General features: G+C 43.5%; 1 protein-coding gene across 3 annotated transcripts in view; it reads right to left on the bottom strand.

Moving 5' to 3' along the window:
• ANKRD17 (ankyrin repeat domain 17) overlaps nt 1-26,108 on the bottom strand; it is a 70,929-nt gene that overhangs the window by 26,861 nt on the left and 17,960 nt on the right. For all 3 annotated transcript variants that reach the window (XM_040065705.2, XM_058420820.1, XM_058420821.1), the window contains exons 2-8: nt 8,493-8,646; nt 7,751-7,907; nt 6,302-6,449; nt 5,893-6,040; nt 4,552-4,785; nt 3,637-3,731; nt 141-378 (exon numbers count right to left, since the gene is read on the bottom strand). In XM_040065705.2, coding sequence (XP_039921639.2) covers nt 141-378; nt 3,637-3,731; nt 4,552-4,785; nt 5,893-6,040; nt 6,302-6,449; nt 7,751-7,907; nt 8,493-8,646 — 1,174 coding nt within the window. The remainder of the gene's footprint in view (nt 1-140; nt 379-3,636; nt 3,732-4,551; nt 4,786-5,892; nt 6,041-6,301; nt 6,450-7,750; nt 7,908-8,492; nt 8,647-26,108) is intronic.

Here is a 26,108-nt window from a genome sequence, read left to right as displayed (position 1 = left end):
GAAGGCAGATCAGCAGAAAAACCACTTCCATATGCACAAGGCATCTTATTACCAAAGAAAACAAAAATCACAGTAACTTAGAGCTTTTTCCCCAACATTTGCAGCTGCCTGCTGAGCTCAGAAGGCGCTGCAGCATTTACCTTGCCCAAGTAACAGTGCCACCATCTCCTCGTGGCCTTCTCGAGCTGCCTCCATCAGTGGTGTGTAACCTTCATCGTTGACCTCTTCCAGGTTAGCCCCACGTTCAATTAACAAAGCCGCCAACTCGACGTGCCCGCCGCAGGCTGCCAGAGTCAATGGAGACTCGAAGGAGTCTGCAGGCATGTTCACCTGAGCTCCACTGTCCAGAAGTAGTCTTGCCACTTCCACGTGACCATCCTGGAAACGCAAAAAAAAGCCAAGATCAAAAGATTGACCAAATGGAAAAACTGCTTCTCTCTGCAGCTTCGTCACAGACCCAAATCCCCTCAAAAGACACAAAAAGCAGTGAGTGAGTAAAATGAGTCCAAAAATACAATAAAACTTGCTGAACAGTTTTTCTGAATATTTTCCCTAAGGATTTGGATAAAGCATAAGATCTATTGAACAGGCACCTGTAGAAATGCTGAGCATGTTTCACTGACTGTGTGCCATGAACCTCGCATCAGACCTCTTTGTCAATGGTGTAAGCAATGAGCTGGACAATCCTTGTATCAGACTCAAGTTCGGGTGTTTGGGATCAACTTACTTGGGGGATGGGTGGAACCCCAAAATAAAGCCCAGAAAGTCGAGAGGGAGCTCACCACTATTTTAGAAGTTTGTCTCCTCCACAAGAACAATACTGAGATCCTTTTGCTTCCTCCCTTTCTTAAGAAGCAGCCATGCACACTGACCTCGCCTGCCTCATGGCTCCTGCAAAACTATTTCACTGCTCGACAGCAGAGTCAAGACTTACTTTCTCCTTCCAAGAGAAAATCCAAAATGAGACGACTTGTCAGGGGTTCCTTACACATCCCAGGAGCCACCCACCTGAGCAACAGCTTTCCCCCAGCAGGATTCTGGCAGGGTTTTCCAGATATCGTGATCGTGCTGTCAAACCCGTTCTATCAAAAGGTAGCTCCTAAGTTTGCTGTCTTCCTTTAAAAATACGATCTCCATATTTTCAGTACGCCATAAATTCAGGAACTATTTGAAGCGGCTTTTCAGCTCCATGTTTACACTGGAGGCCTGACAGTGACACATCCAACTGCCATTCCATTCTGCTTTGTTCAGACAGAAGCAGAGACTGGCTTGGTCGCTGCGCTCCAACAACAGCATAAACTCTCCAAGCTGTTTTTCTCCATGAGGAGATCGCCACCATTCCAAATTGGAGGAACCATAATCTGACAAACAAAACACGGGAGGGCTGCAGCGAATAAACAGCCACCCACCAGGAACACAAGGCTTCCCCAAGATTGTCACTGAATGAGCTAGGTACACCTTGATCGCAGATTAATTCCTAAGAGGCAGCAAATCACAGCCACAGCTGTCCTCGCCAAGCTGAAAACCACAACTCCAAAAAGCTCTTCTCCAGACAAAACACCAAACTGCATCTGACATTTTTCCGCTTCATTTTCCCAAGTGTTTCATACCTTATTCTGATATCCAGGGAGCAAAACGCAGTTTCCTCTCGGAAAAATATCTAGGACATTAACTAGGACATATTCACCTTTTACATGAAATGACAGTACTATTTTAGGGAAAAACTCCAAGACTCCATAAAGAATCTTTCCTCAGGGAAATGCAGAGACGGTGCCTCATCCATCAGGCTCCGGCAAGACAGCTAACTGCTTACCCCTGATCCACGATGAGGATGGCACGACAGAGCACCAAGGTTTGCTTCAAAGCTTCCTATGTGGGCCAAGCAGCCTGGAGGAGAACTGCTGGCGCTTCACCACACAAGGGAATTGGATCCATGTTTTAATAAACCTTGCAAAGGAGTGGGGCCGTTAAGCTCTCCTACAACAGCCAGGAAAAGCTTTCCAATTGGTAATAGATTAGAAAAAGTCACCTGAGCAACCTTCACGAGAGCACCAGCTGCATTTTAGAGATGAAGCTCTGTGGGTATTAGTCCTTCAGCGAGAGGAAACGCCAACTAGATCAACCTGCTTTTTGCTCCCACAAATGCAAGTGCCATTGTCCAACACCTCATTTACACTAAATCAGTATTAACTGCTGTCTAAAAAAGCCTCTCGGGCAGAAGTCTTCCTGCCTTAAACCTGCACTGGCTATGCCACAGACAGACAGCTCTGTTAGCACATATTCAAGCTCAGCGCTGCTCCAGAGAAGGAAGTTTTCTTGTGCCACTGAGGAGCAGTAACGGTTTCTGCAGAAAGAACATGCTGAGATGGAAGTCATCGCTCTGCTTCATTTCACACGGCAAGGTTTTTAAGTACTGCTAGAGAAAGCTGCTCCTTCTCTCATCAGCAGAGCTGAAGGTATGAGACTCTCAACTATCTGCCAGCTCTGAGCACCAGTGTGGAACTGCCCCCCTAGGAAGAGCTTCCTGCAGAAATAAGGGAGAGGATCTTTTTCCTATTGCTCAGTAATTTTTTAAAAAAATTAACATCTCTGTGAGTCCAATGGAATTTCGTTAGTCTATTAGAGGAGTTAAAAGGGCAGAAGAGAATGGTAAGGAAAGGAAAGTTTGATGCATAGCTCCACTACAACAATATCCTGACGAGAAGGCAACTGCAAGGTAATTTTACCATCAAATCGCAGAAACTGGCTGCAAGGCCACCGCCAAGGATATTTACGTGGCTGCTGTAGTAAGATTTCAGGGTGAGATAAAGGACGGCTCAAGTTCTGTTTATCTACGTGACTTTCTTTGCAACAACTCTCAAGAAGTGTAATGGTTTCTGTTAATCATTTCCCTGTCTGAAACCATCAACTTTCTTGAACAGACATAACTAGCCAATTTTAGAACAATTACAGTTGTTTCAGGGAAGGGCAGACTAAACAGGGATTTACTGCCCTCCTCTACAGCCATGGGTTCACAGTGTGACATTACAGAGGGCTAATGCCATGAAAATCCCAAAACATGAAGAATCTGTTCAGAGAGAAGGATAAAAAGGAAATTTAACAAATGACTTCTCAGTTCAACAATGACATTCCATACTTGGGTGAACACAACCGCCTCAGATGGACAAAGGAGCAACATTAAAGCACTCTCACTAGTAAGAATTAACAATTTCCCCTTTCATTTCTTAGTTGCTTCCCTAACAGCTTCTGATTCTGTGTTTTCAAGGAGTATGTGGGTATGTGAACTGTACTGAAACATGTTACACACATAACCACGAGCTTACAACCTGCTTTAATATAACTGGGGTGTGTTAAATGTCTCCAGAAGCCAGGTTATGACCATATTCACTGCCTGTGTCCAGCACATTAGAAATGTGAAAAGCATTTCAACAACTACTGAGAATCTTCCCACTCAAAGTTATTTAATTTCTAAATTATTATGTAAGTATTTCCCATCACTAACTTCAAGTAGACAAGAGAACCAAAACATCGCAGTCAGATTCTGTACCAGCAGGAGACTAGAAGGAATCACTTTCTCCATGTCTGGGAAGAAAAGAGAGCCCACAGAGCGCACTGCTCAAGCCTTATGTCTCTTACCATGCACGCCTCCATGAGAGCAGTGTGCATCTCATCTGTCTTGTGCTCCTGGTCTGCACCAGCTTCCAGCAGAAACCTCACCATTTCCAGATGGCCTGTGTGGAGAAAATAGTTAACAGACAGAACCTGCTTGAGAAAGTACATTTCACCACTCACAGAAAGGATCTGAAGTACATAATGAAGGTGATGCATGTCCACGTTACAACATAAAAAATCCACTCTGGAAAGGTGTGTATCTCTGCCATCTACGCGCACAGCACCTTATCAGTGCAGCTGGAAAAATAAATGAAAGACTAAGAGCAGCTTCCATACTGGTGCCACGCAAGTACCTCTGCTACCAACATCAACTACTCCATCATGGCAGGGGCCTAGTAAAACATGTCCTAAGTGACTATTAACAGCAGCTGCTGGGCTGTAGGAACAAATTTTGCCTCCTAATTAAATATCTTCACCCCTTTCTGGGGTGCTCTAAGGGAAGAAACAAAAGCCTGTTGTCTTCAGTACTGACACCTAAAAGGCAATGTCCTAAACTTCCCACACTTTGCAAGTGCCAAGTCCTTTAAAATGAAATATTTTCTGTATTTATGCAGAGGTACCTGGCATAATACAGCTGTAATACATATAAGTTCAGCTTAGTTATCCCTGTAACATAGTACATTAGTTCCTTGTCTCTTGATTTGTTTCACAGAGCATCTTCTAAATAATCGTAACTCAGACCCAAGGTCAAGATCTGGATTCTCAGGCTCTGCACGCAGATAATTTTACACACGGCACGTGCGTGCTGTGTGGTATCACAGCCAGGACAAGAGCACCACGATGTCTATTCACACCTTTAAATCCCCCTGGTCGTGGGCAGCAGGGATGAACAAAGAAGCAACTCTTCGCCCCGACACTTTTCCACGCTCGTTACTGTACCTTTGTAGCAAGCCAGCGTCAGCGCGCTCTCCTTGAATTCATTGGAATGCGTATTGATGCCTGCTCCATTTTCCAGCAGCACCCTGGCCACTTCCACGTGGCCAGCGCTCCCGGCTTCCATCAGCGGCGTGTGACCGTTCTCGTTGTGGTCCTCAATGCTCGCGCCGGACTCCAGCAGCACCTTCACAACATCCACATAGCCCCCGGCACAGGCGTAGGTCAGGGCTGTGTTGCCTAAAGCCAGAGGGAACAAGGGTCGGAAACAGAACATGATGGCGTTTCTCCACCCAGAACTACACCTGATGCTCCATTCCATCCCTTTGACCTGGACACCTGACAGAACAGGGTTCTTCAGGCTACAGATGAAGAACTACAGGGAGAGGGAATCAAGTAATGGAATCAAGAAGCTCGGAGCTGACAGACTGAGGATCTCCTTGCGCCTGTACTGATGCACCTCTCTTCCCATTTCTAGCCCGACTTCTGTCATAAAGCCCCATCCGTTTTCCTGTTAATCAGCAGGGGCACGTGATGCTGTAAAAATGAAAGCTCAAAACCAGGAGCAGAATGAACTGCTGCTTCTAAATCAAGTCTTAAACACCTGCAAGGGGCTGGTTCCAACATGCTCATAGTTTCTATGAGGAGAGGAAAACAACTTCAGTGGAAAAAATACAAAATAATGGATCTGCACACAACAGTCAAAGAATTTGCCTTTAAAAGACACCTTTAAAAAAGTTAAACGCCAAGGCCATATTGCCACTGAGAAAACCTCTTCACTGAAAAAAATACTTAAAAAACAAATAAGGTGTCTTCTGGCATCCCCCTCTCCCCCTCACTCAGGGTCAGCTCTCCATTCATCAGTTACTGCTGACTGCAAACCAGCTCTCCCATCTCCACTTCTGGGCTACAAAAACTTAAGATTTCCCAATCTGGTCACTTCAACACAAATGGCTAGCAAATTACCACGGAAAGAGGGGAAGGGGGGCGGGGGGGGGGGGGGGATCCTCTCACTGTTCCTGTTTTCCCCTTATGTTTCCTACCCTGCCAACAAATAACTTTTCCGTGTACATGCAAATTTATCAAACTGTGCTTAAAATATGACAACAAATCCTATGCACTCAAACACCTTCCAGTTACCAACTGACCTTATCCACCTTTCTATGTCTCCATAATATTTTATCTGCATATTTCAGAGTTTCACTTAGAAAAGAGAATTTAAATGGCAAAACCACAAGAAAGCATTCTGCCTTGCTGGGCTGAGAGCTGTTGCTCTTAAACTCCCATGCCAAGTTCCCTGCACACCGCAAAACCCAGCTCTCCAGTCACTCCCAACACCCTCTTTACCTGTGGATGACTGTGCGTTCACATCAGCACCATGAGCTAGCAGCAGCTTGACAATTTTGACGTGCCCGCCATTGGCAGCAGCCATCAGAGGTGTGATGTCTCCTTTGATTCCCCGATCCTCCACATTGGCATGCATTGCCAGGAGAACCTGCCGAGAGACAGCGATCAACAACACTGCAGTGACAAAGCCCCAGCTTCACCACAGCGCTGTGTGAGCAACCCTTGCAGAAAACAGGCACCAAGAATGCATTAGCAACATTCAGTCTATGCTCAGTGACACTCTTTGCCAGTGAGCTGCCATTTCTCGCTACCTTAACACCCTCTGCCACGTGCACAAAACGGAATATATTGATTTAACATTTCTTTTTGTTCAACACACACACACAGCGCAAACAGCCGGGAAACTAACCTGTGCAAGCTCATAATATCCTGCTGAGCAGGCCAAACAAAGGAGGCTTTCCCCTTCTTCTGTGTGCTCGTTCACACTCCGGCCTTCAATGAGCAACTTCCGCACAGCATTCACATCTCCTTCAGAACAAGCCTCGGCCAAGCTGCGGCTAACAAGGGAGAAAGCATTGAAAGTGGAAGTGGACTATGCCTCAATTCCAGTGTGCCATGAGGACGCAGTCAGCAAAAAAGGAAACAGGAGCTAAAAACGTGCCAACTGCTAATTAAAGAAGTGCCAGTTTTACACTTGAGGTTTCCCAGCTAACTTGTCTGAAAATTAAGTCGTGTCCATATCCACTCCTGCCATTAATTTTTAACAAGAGAAATACATGTAGGATATCCCAGGACCAGAGAAAAAGAAAATCACCTGTCAATCTTGAGAAAACTATTTGTTCAGCACTGTTACTGTTAATTAAACTAAAACAAATCACCCACATCAGTCTCCTGTAAGAAACTTAACCACTTCCCTTCTCTCCTGTGCTGAAAATACCAGGATCCTGGAACCAGACACAATTTTAATACATGGAGAACCAGTTCTGAAATATGTTTCTTTACTACATGTAGACCTTTCTTTTTAATTTCCAAGAACCTCTGTCCCTGTAACAACTGTGGCAACCACCACCATTCCCAAGGAAGAGGTACAGGGGAGGAGATGCACACAGAACAGAAGCAGACATAACCCAAAATTACATGCTCTTCACACATTCTGTTTCTACAGCAAGAAATCTTTCTTTGGAGTTATTCCGTACAGAAGGAACAAACTTCCGACTAGCACAGCAGTACTTGATTGTCCCTACTAACACTGTTTCCACTGCACTGAAGCCTAATGCCAGCCTGGAAGGCAACTTCCTTCTTCTTTCCCTACTGAATGGCCCAGTAAGATAAAACTGTACATATAAAGCCATGAAGTCCAGTACAAGAGCCACAACTCCCTGGCTGAGGCTCTGTCCAGGGCCCTGTGTGACACTGACCACTATGGAACTCCAGTCCCTCAAGGCTGTCTCCCTTCCTCAGTTAAAAAGGCACCCTGAAATTCCCTAACAGATTTTTTTTTTTAATCTGAAATCTTGTTTCAAGCTATCACTGAATGACCCATTTTGGGATTTGCAACTGTTTAGAACAGTTCTAAGGCCCATACTGTTGAAGAGCTTAGAAATGTCTCTACAGTTGCTCACGATAAACTCCTTGGAGTGTCATTCCATAATTCTAAGTCGCATTAAGTTGCTTCACTCTCTACCGCAAGACCTGCCAGTCCACAAATATTTAAGCAGGAGAAGCAAGGGTGATAACTTGGCACCAATTCCACTTGAGTAAGAGTTTCATCATCCCGTAAGCGCAAGTGACGGAACAAGAAAAACTGCTTCTAGAAGTAGCAAAGGGCTGAAAAACTCCAGGACAAAAGCCGGCTTACTTGTCCGTCTGCCCTGCATTGGCTGTGCTCTCCGCTCTCATCCGGGTCAGCGCAGCGGCAGCCTCATCCAACGCGCAGCTGACCGAGGAGGTCAGCCTGCGGAGCACCTCGGGATCTGCAAAGGCTTTCCCATCCGCTGTCGACAGCTTCCCTATTCCTGCCATTCCAATTCACGACCAACGGGGACGCGTGCCAGGAAAGGAGAGAACAGACAAGTTGAAATTGAGCCTGTGAGATCTGCCAGCAGAAACATTCCAAGCACAGTCAACTACAGCTCCCAAAAGGATGGGTTTAACTGTTTACAACACTCATTGAAAGCTGCACGTGACTGAAACCCTCCAATCCACAGAAAGAATCAGTTTTCGGCTACTGAAACTACTTAACGTAAGCAACTACTAGAACTTTCATACAGCAACTACCACGAAATAAAACCTATTTAGCAATTTAGGGATTGACATAAGGGCACAAGCCAAAGTCAGGTGTCAATTTTGGCTCAGGCTTTTAGAACAGCAACATTGGAGAAATCTGATTTGAAGCACCTTCACGTGAAATTCTGATTTTCTAAACCTCGGAAAACTCTAAAATCAGCTTTTTTCTCTTCCGTGACACCCTTGCCAAATCCACCCCGCCGTACATTTTGCAGTTCTATCATGCTCCTATGGATTAGCCTTATGCAAGCGATTCCAGTATGGACTCTTGTAAGGGCTTTGGGGTTAAACCCGTACGGGACACAAGGACTTACCCGCAGCTTCAAGTAAAGCTTCTAATCTTGCCTGGGTTTCAGGATCTACTGTTCTCAGGTCAGCACCATCAGCAGTACTTGACAGCAGCAATTTAGAAGCTGTTTCCAACATAGGGTTTTCGAGATCATCCTGATCCAAGATAAATGATTCCACCTGAAAAGTAACAGACCTGGTTTAAGAACGATATAACTGACCAAAATAGACTTAAAACACAAAACCCCTACAGCTGCAGTTATTATTCAAGCATTTTATCTTTAAGTCCTTTGTGGGCTTCAGGTATCTCACTTCAGGTCTGATGTCTCCTAATCCAACATCCAAAGAAAACAACCAAAAGGACAAGCAACACCTTCCACATAATACCAACACCACGACAAAATGACCTCACGTCACAGCATCTTTCTCAAGGAAAGATTTTCTTAAACTTAATCTATAGAGTATGCAACTGTAATCTGCCTTTTTCAGAAAATAGATACTGAGACTGAGTTGTCCAAATTCTTCTGTAGACCCTTCTCTCCTGAGTTGTCCATTTGTTTCTGCTGTGAAATATGTCGAAATTAAGAACCAGGTGAGTGCTTTAGAGAAGAAAGCCCTAATACTCATTTGTTATCCTGCCTGTTAGAGGACGACTGGGGAAAGCAGTTTAGAGAAGATACTTCTCTGAGAGTTCCATGAACTCACTTCCACAGCCTGTGAACTAGTCACCAAAACAATTATCAAATTATAAAGACCGAGTTAAACATCCCCCTACAAAGCTGAACAGCTTCCAAAATTCCCAGTTTCAAAACCCAACCCCCAATCCCAATCCAAAATCAGAATCAATTTAAATACCAGTCTGCCCAACAGAGAAATCACATGTGCCAGCCACCCTTATTAAAACAATTAAAAACTGCAGTCACCTCTGGATAAAAGCAGCCACTGTCTGTATCTGTTTCCACATGGAATATACCTCATTGAGACAGAAAATTATTTTATTCTTAGGCTTCATTTGTGTCTCCAAAGTTTCAAAGCAGTCCCATGAGCATCACAAGCTCAGATTTCTGCAGATAAATTCCCCAAGAATCCATCTATGCGGGCAGATTAACCAGAAGGGCAAGCAGTTCATCCAAGGACTCCTGGAAGGTCCCTCCAGACCTCCACATCCATTCTCTTGTCACAAGAGCTCATACTCTTGTGGGGAGCTCATACAACTTTTGCCTTCTGCCGTCTGTCTCCCTCTCAACACCTCTAGGACACACTCAGCTTCAACCCAAATGCCCAAATGCTAAGGAAGGCAGGCTGAGAACTACTTCCCAATTTTCTTCATTTCATCCCTTCAACACCACCATTGAAAAACAAAGCCTCTGGTCAGCTCTTGGCAATACACAAACACACATCTCAAGGGCACCTCTAAAGCCTCCCTCTGGTTTTTTGCAGCCTCTCTGCCCTCCTCCTCCATATCAGGGAACATCAAAGGGAGGACTCCCAACTCCAGATCAAAGTGGCTGTGATGTCAAGAGTGGGACAGTCCAGCAGCAATGCCTGTCGCTCCCCAGCAGTGTTTTTTCCAAGTGATACTCACACAGGCTGCTCTCTCCAGTTTGGCAAACTGGTGAAGGCAACTCCCAGTTTCCTCCCCAGTCCTAAGGAACCTTGCATTGCCAGGGTCCTTTGCCCATCACCGCTCTCTGCATCTACAACACTATTTTAGGCCTGTTTTGGTTCATCTGAGGACTTGCCATTTGTCTTCTTCCAGAGGACAGCCTGCTGCAGCAAGACAAGAGGAACCGCTGCGCTGTTCAGGAGCCAAGTGACAGATTTCACCCCTGGAAAGGCAAACTCCGGAGCTGTCAGAAGGATTCTTGGCTCACCCAACTTATGCAAAATCCCAACTGCTCAGACTAACTGAAAAAAATCTCCTCCAAGTGAAATAATGAACAGCTGGTCGTGGTTCTTCCTAACACTGGGAAATATTTGCTAAGAAAAAAGTCAAAATAGGAAAACTACTCTCCCCCACACATATCCTCTCCCCAAAATTAGGTCTTCCACACAGTTTTAAGTTTCAAATGGAAAAATCCTCTCATCTACCTTCCAGCTAAGAATATGTGCATGGTGTGATTAAGTAAAAACCCAAGGAGAACAGGGAGAAGCAGAAATTCACCCACAAACAACACAGCGCCGAGACACCCATGAGACACCAGGAGAAAACATCCTCACAATAAAGTTTGAAGAATGTTTATATTATGTGCTGTCACTGAAAACATTTTAGAACAATATTAAGAAATTCATTATTGGAAAAACACTTCACACCATTTTTTAATACTAAATACAGAATAAAAATCTTTTCTATTGCAAGGTAGAAGAGATCCACCTTCAGTCTGCAGCTTGCAGAACTTCTCATCTCCTCTGCAGTTTCAAAATTGTCATTTACCTTCAGAGTTTCATTAGAGTTACAGCCTTGTCTTTTCAGTTTTTCTACACAACACCAAGTGCCATACAGGGATAGTGACAAAGACATAGGGCATCAAAGCAGGGAATAAAACCGTATTTTGGTAGAAGGGAAAACTCTACTTCTGTTTCTCAAGAAAATCCTGCCTTCTCCACAGAAGCTACAAACAAAGACAAAGCATTTCCATGTACCAGGTCAAGTAAACAGACATTTCCTTTAAAGGGCTTTGGATGTATTTTATTTCCCTTGACTAAAAAACAGCGTGGAATAGCTTACGAATGCTCCACCTCACCTATCAGATTATTTCATCTGCACACTCCGTCAGCATTCCTCCAATCCAACAATACTCTAACAGAACCCAATTGTTCAGACTCCAGCATAAGCCCTTTTACAAAAATTCTCCTACTCCCTCATCCTGCAGTAAGAATCTCATGCTCTGTCTTTGCCTAGGTTTGCTTTGCTCCAAACAATTTTTAGTATATTTGACGCTTCTACTATCAAAAAGATGCCAGGAGAACAAAATTCCCAAGTTTTGGCTGCTCTCAAACAGGACTCACATCTGTACACCGTGAAGACAGGCCTGTAAGATGCCAGTAAGTTTGTTTTGATTGACAAACACCAAATGCTGAACGTGCATTTGAACAAACGCCAGCTTAGGACAGGAAGACGAAGCACCTGAACCGGAGTTACCCTAACTCTTGCCACCACATAATGCTGATTCAACAGAGACAGAATTCAGCTCTTGATGCTAACTTTGACTTCATCCCCCTCTCTCCATCAAGCTACCCGCACATAAAACAGCCATCAGCAGAGATCCCAGTGTGGACCCAAGCCTTCACGTCATCTCACACAGATGTAAACTAAGGTCAAAGAAATCAACTTCCTTCCAGTTTCCCTCACAGTGAGGAGACACAACAAAACCCCAAGTAACTACACACACATTAAAAAAAGCCCCAACAAACAAAAAAAGAAAACAACTCTCATGAATTAAGGACTTGAAGAAAAGTTTTGGGTTATCTACTGATTTCAAATTTACTGCTTTTAAGGCAAAACATGGATTAGCATCTTCAGAATTTTACACCAGGCCAGGGAGGGAGGGAGAAGGGAAAAGACATCCTACCTACAAACAACTGCCTCTTCATATCATCTTCTCCTAGGAAGAAGAAATGCAGTACCCAACACCAAGGAGCTCCTCTAGAACCACAGCATCAACTAAGGTATCAAACTAGGCCAGTCTCTTAAGTACCAAAATGAGTATACAATGCCTAAATTAACATCACAAGCTTAAAACGACAGCATCTCTAACCTTACTCCCAGCAGAAGAACCTGCCACCAGTTCCACTATCTGAGAGCTCTGAAATGAGCTGAACTCTGTCAGAATAAAATCAGCTCTTGAACACTCACTTTATTAACAAGGCAGAAAATACTTGATTTCCAGCACCAACCACCCTCACTGCAAATGCCACAAGCCCATTATTTATCCATCTAATCAGTGCATGGTTCTGCTCATTCACAGAGCATCTCTAGCATTTGCTTATCACTGAGTTATAGTTTTTCTAAATGACATCTCTGCTATAAGGACAACCCAGAAGCATTAAAAAAAAGGCCATAAAAAGTAATTTTCTCTTTCCCATCTTAGGTTCCCTGTCTGATCCCATTCCACGCTCCTTCTCCTTCAGGCCATCCTGCACGCACCCAGTGTTGATGCGCACCTGCCTTCCAGCATTTAGCCAGAGCAAGCACTGTCTAAACTATGAAAACTAAAATCACGTCTGTAACATGCCATGTGGAGGCAGAGCAGCAACGAGTCACCCAAACGGTACATCTGGGCACTCAGTGCCATTACCCAGCCCAAACACTTGCCCAGAAGGAGCGTTCCCGAATGGCACTTTTGGACTAACATCTCCCTGGAAGCAACGCGAGTTCCGAGCTGCATTTCAACTATTCGTAAGACAGCAGACAGCACGGCACCCCTGCCTCTCGATGACACGCTCAAAGCATTAGTGCAGAGTTCTTTAAGCAGCACCGAGGAAGCAATGCACTGCAATGGAGTCAGGCCACACACAACAGCTCTACACGGCCGTGAAACAGCAAGTCAGGCTCATTAACCTGACAAGATTTATTTTTTCAGCTTCAGTGTTTTTAAGCACCGTAATGTAAAACGGCAGCATCTGAAACTGGATTTGGATGAACCACACTAGCTTGGACAAGTATTAAAAGACAATAAAAAAAATCCCACCTTTAATGAAAAAATATTTTCACTGCAGGATTTTTGCTTATTTTTGGGGCTGGCCCCTATTTTCCAGTCTTAAAATCCAACACAACTTCGTGTCTCAGCTTTTCTCAGATGAGTCCCATGACTTTTGCCTTATATTAGGCATGGAACACAATTTAGAATTTGCTAATTTTTTAACTTGGCATTTGGGCTGTTGGTGTTTGACACCCAGAGGGTGCCAAACGGATCCTACGAGGACCAGAGCAAAGCCCTTCTGCAGAAGCTGAAGGACAAGGAACAGCCAGTGGCCATTGCCAGGTAGCAAACTGCACCCTCTAAAATAAACCTCACCTGACACTCCTTTTGGATCAGTTTTTTTCTGAGGCACTTACTGCCAAATAGCAAGCATTTCAACAGTTGATTTTTCCCAACTCCAAAATTTTTGGAGAGCAGCAAAAAGTTTTTAAAGACAACATTAAATTTAGTAAGAATTTTCAACTCTGTTTAGTGTTGCAAAGCCACCTTCAGAACAAAACCGCAACTATGACCAGGTCAGTTAATAACCCTTAGTCCTACTTTGCTGACTTCAGCCCTACTTCCCTGTGTGAAGAGCAAGGAAGTTTCAGATTCTTTCCTTACTCAGCTAAAAATGACTCCCTTACAGTCAGTGAGCAGTTTTAATCCTTATTTACATGAGGAACTCCTCATGCCTGACCTACAGCCACACTGCTTTCCCTGGTGCTCCAGCAACTCCCATCCAAGATAACTGAAGCTTTCTCTCCAGAACAATTTTAGCTCTCACACCTCCAAGACACTCCAAAAACAATCTATCTATCTATATACTTCATACATTACTGAGCATTTCTTGACAGCACATTTTCCACCGTTCACTTCAGGAATACAGTTGAGGTCTGTTTCACACAAAACCAGCAATGTTTATACTATTACCTTGCAAGTGGAACGCACAAGAGGAAATAAACCCCCATTCCCAGTGCAAGAACAAAGTCCAGCTCTGACTAATAACTAGCTAAGTTCACTTTGCAAGACACTGCTAGGGCTTTTTCATGTCTTATATCTAACCATTTGATGCACTTCAAGGGATTTGTGAGGCAAGAGTGAATCAAAACAAAGCTAGGATCATCTAAAATGTAGCAAACTGGGACAAATATTTCAAGCACCAATTTTTCACTTTGGGATCCAAACCACAACATCTAAACAGGCAACTCCAAACCCCTGCAAATTACAAGGTATGATACTCCATAGTACAGCAAAAACTTCATGTTTGCTCTCCCTCACCCTGCTACCTTTTAGCCTTCAGAATATCACCTCTGATGCTTTCAAAATACATGAGCCCATCTCAATTTCAGGACAGCTTACTGGAAAAAACAATCTGATTTGAAACATTAAGACAGAGAACTTACACGTCTTCAAACAACAGTGAGAACGGATTTTGACTATCACAAACTGACTATTTGAAGCAAAGTATAAGGGTCTGCCTTTCCACCTACATGTTTTCAGGTGAAACTACCACATAGTAACACAGGTTTCAAGGCACTTTAAGACGCAGATCTTCACAGCATTAATAATGCATTACAGAAAAAAATTCCATCCGAGGCTTTACTGGAGCCAAGGCTCTGGCAGTGCCTGGTATTTCTATGGGTCAAACCCTCACCACCACCCCATGGGGATGACATACCCCTGAAGTACATGTGATGGTTTCCTGGCTCCTTACACAAGACACCATTTTCTTTAGATAAAGATCAGCTCCCTGGTCACTGCAAGGGAAAGCAGACACGGAAGCCAAGTGCAGCAGATGATCAAGTACCCACTCCATTTCAGCTTTGCAAATTTTGTGTGTTTTCCTCAAATCTATTTTTCAAGAGGAACAAGCTGTGTGATTCTCACTTGCCCTACCCTGCTACTACAGCAGCACTGTCACCAGAGACACTGTCTGACAGCACCACCTCTTCCCTGCACAGTGAGGATTCGCTCCCACTTATCTGGGATACACAATGAGATCTGTTGTCTTCTCAACATGCACTGACCCTCCCCAAACCAAAATGCCTCGTTCAGCACAAATCTGAGGTCTGGCAGCTGGAACATCTCAACAGTATCTTCTTTCATTTCATTTTATTCCTTTAAATGTACACTCCATTTCTCTCGCTGCTGCTACAAAAATTAAAAGGAGGGAGAGGAGGAGGGAGGTGAGAGGAGGAGCACACTGCTGAAATGGCATAACACAGTCCCCACGACCGGCACCAGCTGAGTCTCTGCTGCAGGGACACCTGCATTAAGACTGCAGTGTGCTTCTGATGACGAGACAGGTGCTGAGGTATTCACAGGAAAATTCCCTCCTCTCCTCCACACGCTGCATTCCCAGCGGCATACACAGCAATAAAAACAGAGGGGCAGGCATGCTGAAAGCTGTAGCTAGGAGAAGGTTGTGAAACTACGAGGAATAACATTCTTTTTCCACTTCAAACCCTCATTCCAGGCATTTGGCATACTTCCACATGAAGCAAATTTCATGCATTAACTGGTATTCAGCTGCAGCCGTTCATGTGAGAAAAAATTCATGCCAGTGTAAAAATAGCAACACCTTGTCTCACTATCATTTTAACTTCCCTGCCCAAATTTCACATTTATGTGGGGGTGAAGGAATACTCATTTTAGTCTCTGACATGAATAACAAGATATAAACATCCCAATAAAAAACCCCACTGAAACACATACTCACGCCTGTGAAAGCTGAGCTCCAGACAATGCTGTTACACCAACAGTACAAAGCTGCCACATTTTCAATCCAAGCCCTTAACACGAGTTTGCACCTTCACTCTCATCTGAACCCTCCCTCAACCTGAACTTGTGATAGAAACTCCTCCTTTTGGAGAAGCTTTGAAAGAAGTGACCACAGAAGCAAAGCTTTGACAGTGCACTAATAACTCGTACATACTACTGGAGATGTGGTGGTCTACATCAGAGCCACAGACAAACAGCAGCACCTGTAATAAAGGTTCTTCCCGTGCTGCTGCAGAACCAAAATGGAAAGCGACCCCTGCAAAATACCCAACAACTGAGGGATACTAAAGGGACAGCTTGAGCCTATGCAGGCAGTTTTTGCCACCCTTAGCAAGGGACCTGTCAAGTCTTCCTCACTTTTATATCTACTTAGCAGAGACAAAGTATCACATAATCATGAGGAAGGAGATGGTGACACTGGGCTACCCAGAATCATTCTCTTCCCTTATTGCCAAAATCCCCAAATGTCATACCCGAACAACTGCAACCCCCTAAGACTCCCACTCAAGTACCTGAGGTAAGCATCACCTAAGCTACTTAACAAGTTACTTACAGGGCCACTCAAACCAGAGCTGCTTCACCATAGCCCTGAAAAGCTGACAGGGGTAATGTTTCCCCCACACTGTGCCACAGGCTCAGCAACAAGAGCTACAGAAATAGCATTTTGGAGTTTTCCAAAGGACAGCTGAAGGACTCTCAACTTCCTTGGATAAGCACACCCCGAGAACCATCACCACACAGACTCAGAAAGATCCTTAAACACGACATGGCCAGCTTTGATGGATTCAGTAGTGAAAACTAAGGAATGCAAAGAACACAAGTAGTACAGAACAATGCAGTTGTGCAGCAGTTGGTATATGAAGTTGTTTACACTTGGTCAATTCAGTAATTAAAAACTGGGAAGTACATGAAGCATGACTCTGCTCCGAACAGAAGATTTCAGCTATCTTCTGCAACAACAGCATTTCCAGACAATGTGTGCACCGCTGAGAAACAACTGAGGAGTCCTGCTGTGCACTGTAACACCCTATTCCTCGCTGCCCTACTTCAAGGGACTAATTATTCTCTTAAGCCTTGTTTAAGGAAGGTGAGCTCCCACGAAAGAGAAAATCCTTCTCTAACAGTTAATCACATTCCTTTTCCACCAGACTCACCTTTTGCCTTGACTGTCCAAGGATAGATTTGACCAATTCTCAATACAAGACACTTCTAAGCATGTAATGAAGCATCTTGCTACACTGACAGATTCACAGTGACTGACTTGGATCCTGGAAGCATCTTCCTTTAAACTGACACTTAAGGAAAAGGTGAAGACCTAAAAGAAACCCCAAAACCTTTAGCTGTTAGAAACACAAACGCATTGTTTCAGTGCTATCCCTGCAAGAGTCAAGGTTGAAAGCCCAATGATAATTTATTATCTTTATCACTGATTAACTTGAGGGGGCTTTTCTACATGTTTGTTGCCTGCAGAGTCTTCAAGGGGAAGTACCTCGAGCTTTCTTCTCACAGCTCAATAAGGAATTTCCATGTCATACTCAGACTTTGCTGCAACAGGCCACAACCCTTCACTAACCCTTTGAAAAGAGAGTTTAGCGTAACTATGCATAACTAAAGGTGGAACAACTTCTCACAAATACTTCTTCTGGAATATTTTTCCCCTATTCCATTTGCCTGGCCTCACGCACTGTGTCCAAGTTTCAGCTCAGAACTGTGCACACCCATCCATTTCCAGCTGAAACAAGTTGTTTTTCTAAGGATTGTAGCTCAGCACAGCTGAACAATGGAAACGCGACATGCAAACTTGTAAGCGGACAAAGCCAGCAGCAATAAAGTTCTGGGCAGGCTGAGCTGTGAGGCCTTGCCCTCACCCAGGTTTCCTAACAGCAGAGCTGAAGTGTGTCCGTGCAGGAGCAGCTCTCTCCCGTCTGAGCACATCATCCTTTCTTGCGGTGCTGCCAGCCCCCGGATCAAAGCAGCTCCTCTGTAGCCCATGCCAAGCAAGCCACTGAACTTAGCAACCATGCAGATCCAGAGGAAAAAGAGGGCAGGCATTTATAGCTCATCATGTCAGTCATAGGCAAGACCACCCTCCTGCCCCTCAATCAGAACCATCTACACCAATCCAAAATAAATTTCCCAAAAGGCAGCCCCTGCATGATGCTTTGTTTTCCCTGACAGAGCATGTTCCATTTTTAAGGTTAAGAAGAGACAAAACCACGGACTTTTTCAGTCTTCAACAATAAACGCTCTAAATTTTTACACTGAATGTGCCAGAAAGGATTTCTCAGCCAACACAGACTTTCAGCAACCAGCCTAGTCAGCTTGGCTGCATTCCTCCGGCACCCGTAAGTGACTACAGCAGTAGTACAGCAGCTACACTTCCCATAAGAAGCTTACTCCTGGTTCCTAACTGTTGTCAGACGACTTATTTCTGTCTGTTTCCCAATTCTGATCCTAAAGTCAAACTCATTGTCAAAACAGAGGACAGCTCACATGCTCATCTACACCACAAAGCTTCCAAACAGAAGACAGACCTCCATTCCATGGAAATCTGACATGCAGACAAGCTATCAAGTCAACAGTATGTCACTTAAACAGTATCAGAAGGCAAGTCAGTAATCCATGTTTGTCCACGTACTTTCATCCCCACACATGGATATTGAGATAAACAGATTGGTCAGATCACAGGACAAGAGAAACAATGGGAACAGAAATAAAGGATCCGGTATCTTGTATGATAAAGTTACTCTGATTCCTAATGCTCTCTCTTATGCACTCAAACACTGCATCTTCTCATGTCTAAGAAACTCCTTGTCCTCCCCAAACCTTCCAAGGTAACAGCTCTGTTTTCTCCTGGGATGAGGCCCTCCCAACAGCACTTGTAGAAGCCCACTTCCAGCACCCACTGGCACCCACCCTTGCAGGACCAGCTGTCCTCGGCTCTTCAGCAATGACAAATCCCAGGCATCCCTGCTGTGGAAAAAAGAGCCCTTAACACCACAGTTCTGTGAAAGAACGATCAACCTTTGTGAATCCAACACACTTAAAAGATGCTGTATCACACCAATTTCCTACTCAAACTGGATCTGGGGTGCACACAAACCTTATGCTTCAGAGAATTCCCCTTCCCAACCACAAAGCCATTCAGTTACCAGCAAAACTAAGAAAAAACAACTTCTCTGCTTCATGGACAAGTAAATTTTACTTCTGTAGTAGCACTTCGAACATTTTCTCATGCCCAAAACCCACCTGGAGAGCTTTCCTTACAACAGCTGGGGCTGTCACCCAACACCGCGGTGTCTCAAAGCTTTAACAACCCCCGTACACATTAACAACAGGCAAGAAGCAAAGACACCCCTTTTTTTTTAAGCCACTGAAAGGATGACACACCAACCCCAGAGCAACAAAATGGCATTCTGTAGTGGGAGCACAGCGGGGTGATGAAGCGTGGGAAATGAACTGTGGCAAAAAATACTGTCACACAACACACTCCCAAGCTCTCTCTGTCCCCTCCACGGCAGCAGACTGTCTCCTTGCCCGTACTCAGGAAAACGAAGATCTACTAGGGAGGAAGAGACATGTCAGTGGCAGACATCCATTTCTCCCAGCACGGCAAGGATGAAAAGCTGTTCTCCTCGCACTCCAGTCTGCCTGCTTTGCCCACTATGTATAACCCACACTCCCCCTAGAACTGCGTTTCTCTCCCACAAAACAATACCGGGGATTAAAAGGCTTAAAAAGAAAAAAAAAAAAAAATTAATAATGAAAGCACACTTAAGCAGCATTTCTTCCTCCTTGTTCCTGCAAAAAGGAAATCCTCTCAGATTCTCAATTCTGGTCACTCTTGCACCCTTGCTCTGCCTTGTGTATTTCAGGGAGCAGGTCAACAGTCACCCGTAGAACACATAAATTTATTCAATCATTCACCGTGGCCACTGAGCATAAAACACACTGAGCAAGTGGCCTGAACTGCACAGCACCAGTTGGATTTCAAACAGAAATAGTTTTAAGCTGCCCACATATTTTCTTACACAAATTTGGCAGGCAATCTTTCCCTTCTGTGAGTGGTTTTGGTCAGCTGCTCTTCACAACAGCAAGCAAGGGCTCTGCTCTGAAGGATGAGGCAGCAGAAGGGAAGGAGGACATGTGGAGGAGGGACAGGATGAACACGCAAACAGCTATTCTGTTCCAGTCCAGCTCAGAATTCCCTTTGGCGTGAATGAAAAACTAGTGTGTGCATGGGTTTCTTCACAGCAATACAGCATCTACTGGTGAGCAGATACATTAAAAAAAAAAACAAAAAAACCAAAAACCACAAACACATAACAACAACAAAAAACAGGAATATGAGAACAAATTTTTTCATCAAGCAATGCCACATGTAGCTTGGCTCAGAGCTTTCCCATCCCATCATCAAAGCAATTAAGAGCACCAGTTCACTTAAAGGACACCCTACATGCAGACTCTATCCCTCTCTTCATGATCTTAATGTAAAACAAAATTGCAAGGTCTGAAAAAGCCAAAGAAGTGTGGTATCTTCGCCCCACAACTCATCTTTCTCGACACTGTCTCAAGCCATGCTACGCTAAGTGACTGATGGACATGGGAGATGTGGACGCTCCTGCCCATTAGAAACAAGAAATACAACACAACATGGCAGAAATTATTGTTATGGGAAGGACAGAATTTTCAAATATTTGTCTAGTAATAAAAAAAGACATTGCAGACGTGCATTCTGATTCCAGCCTCCCCAAAGTTTAAGTGAAACCTTTCAGCATATGAAGGTTTAGCTACCATTACCCTCACCTTTACTTCCCAAGCCAGGAAACAGCAAAGACTCCAGCAAAGCTGCTACTGCCTGAAATTCACCGTCACAGCAGAACCTGGAGACGCAAGAATGGCTGCTTAAAGAATGTGTTTTAAGTGAGTATCAGGGAAATGGGTTCATCCCAAAAAATCAAATCCTATGTAAGATTCAGTTTATGGCAAACTCTAGAGATCCCTTTTTTCCTCCTGTGCAGATGACTTTTATCAGAATTTGCTTTTATCCTGCCTCCTGAAGTTCTGCAGCCCACATCCAATTTAACCTATCAGGACCAGGGAGGGGAGAGTAGAAATCAGAGGTCCTTAGAGGACATGTACATTTCTTCATGTAATTATCTTGCTGACATAATTATTGATATTAAAAATTGCTGATATCCCTCATCATGCAGCGTAACTAAGTCCACGTATTAAGTAGAGACATTAATAATGTTAACCAAAAATAGTTTTGGAAGATATGACTAGTTAGGTCAAGAGCTTTGAAATTACTTCAAGTTACTCCAGTTTAATTCATCTGTATTTATTCCAGTCCTATGAAGTTAAATGAAGACATATTTGTGCCACTGTCCCAAACCAGCAACCCTGCTTACACACAGAAAAACTGAGCCCAACAAAGGAGTGAAATGAACCAGCTGAATCGTAATGCAGATTTCCTTTCCTTTTTTGGCATTTACAATGAAAGTATTTTTTTTTCAATGAAGGAACCAGTATGGCCTAGCCGACTAATCTTCTCTTACGATGAGAAGTGAAAGGATAAAGTTACAGCAGGAGACAGTTGGATTCAGTATCTGATTAGAATTCCTATTGTTACTGCCTGGGGAACTGAGCACAGAAGGAATTATTTCTAATAATTTCAACTCATTTGGTTAAAATTCTGACAAGCTTGACAGTCCCTGAATTCTTCCTTCAATACAAACTTCTGTTAGGCATAGCTAATAAATGAGCTGCAAATTTTTTTGCTCTATTTGGCACACCCAACTGAAAGCTGCAGCATATTGAAAGGATTTGAACAGTTTTTAACATATGGTAAATGAACAGACTTGTGAAGGTAGTTAAAGCAAGACACAAGTATGACTAAATCCAAATATATCTATTTTTCCCATCTAATAAAAAAGAGGTTCTAGTTTAAAAAAGTAAATCAATGTTTAAGGGCAAAGACAGCAAGCTTAAGCGGAGTCTTTGCTTTTCAGTGTTTGCTCCCCATGTTAGATATAAACATCATGTGCCAATTTCCTTCCAGTCACCACCAAAATTTTAATTTCTACCCTCTCCTTACTGTTTCCAATCACATCTGTTCCATAAATAAGATATTTAATCTTATTTATTCTATAATTACATGACCATTAAGTGACATAGAACCATTACTTATACCAGCCAGTTCCTTGGATTTCCTTTTTGCAGGATTCTGATGCCAAGGCAGTGCAACAGGTTGTTTGCAGTGTGGGTTTCAGCTTTACACCATGTGACTTCCCACCAATCAACACAGCCAGCAAATTACAGCAAGGCAAAGATCGCAAGAGATTTCAAGCACATGCAGAAAAAAGTAACAAGTACCTTGGCCATGGAAACAACCTCTTTACACATTTTTATGAACATCTAAAGACAGGATGTATGAAGGGGTTGGGGAAAAAAAAAAAAAGAAAAAAATCTAAACAAATCCGCATGTGTGAAATGTCCCTCTCAATTCTCTCACTGTTTTTCTATTAAGGACTCCATTTGAACTAAGAGCTTAAAAGATGAAAAGCCTGGGTCCAAAGAGACCCTTGCTGATCAACTGATCCCACCTGCTAGTCAAGTCCTTGGCTAAGACTTCCCGGTTACTAAGACCCTCACTGGCAGACACAACCCTGAGAGATACTGACCTTTTAAACACAGCTACCCAGTATGAAGTTAGTTACTTAGAGATTTCTCACACGATAATTGTGTTTTCATATTACTGTTACTGAAAAAGATAAAGCAATAAAGCATAAATAACAGGAATGGTTTCAAATGATACCATTAAGTCTGTAACCTCTTCCTGCAAGTCAAGAAGAAACAGCTTAAAACTCAGAGAAATTCTATCTACGAGATTTTCTGTCCCATTTGTCACACAAAAGAACCCAGAACCAGCTCCCTGCTCTGCACAGCAGTAGGAGAAGTAACAGAAATCCAAGATAGTACTTGCTTCTCTAGGTAGATTTAACACATGCTTGTTCCAAGCCCTTTGCCTCCTGTCACAGGAAAAACAGGCAGAGGAGGCAGCAGGAAGCAGAGAACAGTTACAAGGGAATCACCCTCCCATGGTTTTTTAAAAGCACTGGACAGTGAAGGGCCCTTGGGAACCACCCAAACTTTACTGTTAGAAAGTTTTCTCCTGGTCCCATGTGGGTGTCTTAGTGCTGTGCTGTTTGTGGGAGGACTGCTGCTTCTCCTCCTCACATTACAACCTTGGACACAGGAACATCAGCTTCCAATACTCATCTCCTGGGGCTGGGACTAGATGTGGCCCAGACTTAGTAAAGGTGCCTCAACAGAAGGGATACTACAGCAGGGCTCCAACTTACTTGAAAACAATGCACAGAGAGGCTGTCCCAACAACCTATGAGCAACTGCAACAACTCGGCTGGATTTCAAGCTGGACTTCAGTTGGGAGCGAGACTTCCATGGAGCCCTGTAAGTCCCTTCCAACTCAGGATATTCTATGATTGAAATCACTAGGAAATACTGGAGCACATAGTAGCCAACACAAATTTCATATGGGCAATCTCTTTTTCAAGACAGGAAAACAGGTAAAAAGTAAACCAGACGAGATTACGAAGACAAACTGTGAGAAAGAAATCAGGGAAAGGATTAGCCTGTTTAAGAGCTGGAACGTGGGAAAGCTACTAATGCCGGAACACTGCAATATAATGCTGATTTTAATCTTCAGACCAAGAGACTACAATGTTTATAAATATTAAAAGATTTGGCCTGTTAAAGAAAAGAAAAATGGCATTGCAGAGGTCTCCCTGATCTCTAAACGTGCACTGCAGACACGACACTGCTACTCAATGTTTGCTCTCCCTTCCACCAGTGTTTCATGGAGCATCTGCGTGCTCACGCAGGGCAGTCTCTGCTCTGTGTAAATCTTGTGGTCACCACCTAAACTCAGTTCTACTGTCCTCACTGTGCTTCAGCCAAACCATCGAAGGTGTAACACCTGATCCTTTCATATTACCTCACCTCTTATCTACACCACTGGCAGCTACATACAAAGCAGGATCTTCGGCATTATTAAATTATCCCTGTGACTCCAGTACGAAATCAAATTTAAAATCCCCTTCTTCAGTCAGGAAATACTCCCAATACAGAAACAAACACAGCTTTTCTCACAGTCATTCTGAGTTTCAGTTCAAAGTAGGTAGAAGATATCTACCTTAAGCTAGAAAGCTGAAGGACATAAAAGCACTTAGTAAGGACATAAAGTGCCATGTGTGGGCCTGCACTAGACCCCAGCCTGTCTCCCTAAAGCCAAGCACAAATGAGCTTTTCACAGAACCTGAAGGCCAGACCACATGGCTGCTGCTCTTGAAAAGTCTCAAATCAACACAGGGAACATAAATTTACCCCTCCACTGTCATAAGCTTCCTAAGTGGATTTCTGAGGTATGAGCCTGAGTTCAGCACATAACACAGACCACATCCTCATCTGTCAGGACTGAACTTACCCCCTTATCCTCCCACTCAACAGAGTCCTTATCTTGACTAATTCAAGCATCAAAAACACAACTACAGGTTTACACCATAGTAAGGTCTCCTGTAACGTAATTACTCCTTCACTGGCACACACGAGCCAAAGCCTGAAAGCTTAAACCAACAAAAAAAGCCTCATGTCAGTAAAGTCACAATCAACAAACATATATGGTCAAGATATAGGAGCAAAAGAACCAAGTGAACAGAAGCAGGTTAACCACACAGGGCTGAAATTTCCTTCACCTGTATTCCCACACAAAGCTTGCAACGCCAGATTCAAATGACAGAGCCAAAACAACAGTCGACTTCAGCTGAGAGTAGCAAAGCCAGCTCCACTTCTGTACCAAAGTGCACCTTCTCTGAAGGTGGCCTAAGCACAGGGCAGCCAGGACGCTGTGTGAAATCCTCTGGGCTGAAAGCCATGTCTGCCTCCAGCTGCATTAAATTTGCTGAAGACTTATTTTTGTTTTATCATTCAGAAGTGATTTTGGTCCCAGAAGCACTCCTTGCAGTAAGGAACTCCAACACCTTCTGAACCTTGGTCTCTTTGGTAACTGAGCATAACCAGCACACTACAGAAAACACCTTTTTTTCTGGTTTTAAATTATAACCAGCTTAGAGGGAAAACGTTCTTTACGATTTTATGAAGAGGCAAGGTCTGATGATCACTCCAAATTAAACTAAATACTAAATAAGCAGTGACAATTATTTTCAAAACAGAGTTGACAGATCCTGCTGCCCAAGCAAAAGTTCCCTCTATCTCCACACTGCTGTCTTTGAATGAGCACCAGAAACTGCTCCATGGGAGAAAAAAAAAAGCTCTGAAATGGGAAAAGAAGACACTCACTGTAAACAGGCTGTTTGAACGTACAACAGGAACAGGTTTGAAGGGAACTATAAATGGTACCTCTGGACACGTCCTGGAATGCAAGACAATTACATGGCTTCTAGTGATGTGCTAAGAAACCATGAAAAGATTGCACTGCTACCAGAGTACCTGGGAGATTCATGAACTGACTCAGCCATACTTCCAAAGCACACACATCTAAAGCCTGCCATGCCATGCTTGATTCCTGAGGATGTTTTTTACCTGGATCCAGCTGGTGTTGAGAACAGGAAATGAAGGTGTGACAAAATTATCAAAAGAAATGACACCGCATCCCACTGAGAAGCAATATGTAATGGCTCAGTTCACACAACAAGTCCAAATTCTGTTGTACTGACAAAATTAACTTCCCAACTGCCCTTCCAAACTGGACTATTGACAAGCACCACATACCTTATTAATTTGACATACTATTAAGCTGCATATGGCAACTGTGGTTAAAATAAAGAACAAAAAAAAAAAAAAAAAAAGCTTTCAGTATGCAATGAGGCAAGTGAAGTACTGAAATATTTATTTCATGGCACAAAGCCCAGTTCACTATTGCTCTTCCTATTTCCCCATACAAACCCAGCCACAAACACAGATATTGGTGAAAATGTCTTGCTCATACGCCTGTGCCAGTTTATTCAGCACAAAGTGAACAGCTGAGTTAATATTCTGGAGGTAATTATGTTAAACAGTTCCAAAGTCCACACAGAAGTTAATACCAAGTACTCCTATTGATCAAAAATTTTATGGCGACCTAAGTGTGGCTACCAC

The sequence above is a fragment of the Hirundo rustica genome, chromosome 5 (genome assembly GCF_015227805.2).
Source record: "Hirundo rustica isolate bHirRus1 chromosome 5, bHirRus1.pri.v3, whole genome shotgun sequence".
In the NCBI taxonomy this organism is placed as follows: Eukaryota; Metazoa; Chordata; class Aves; order Passeriformes; family Hirundinidae; genus Hirundo; species Hirundo rustica.
Note: the sequence above shows the minus strand (reverse complement) of the source record. Positions and strands in the feature narration are given on the sequence as shown.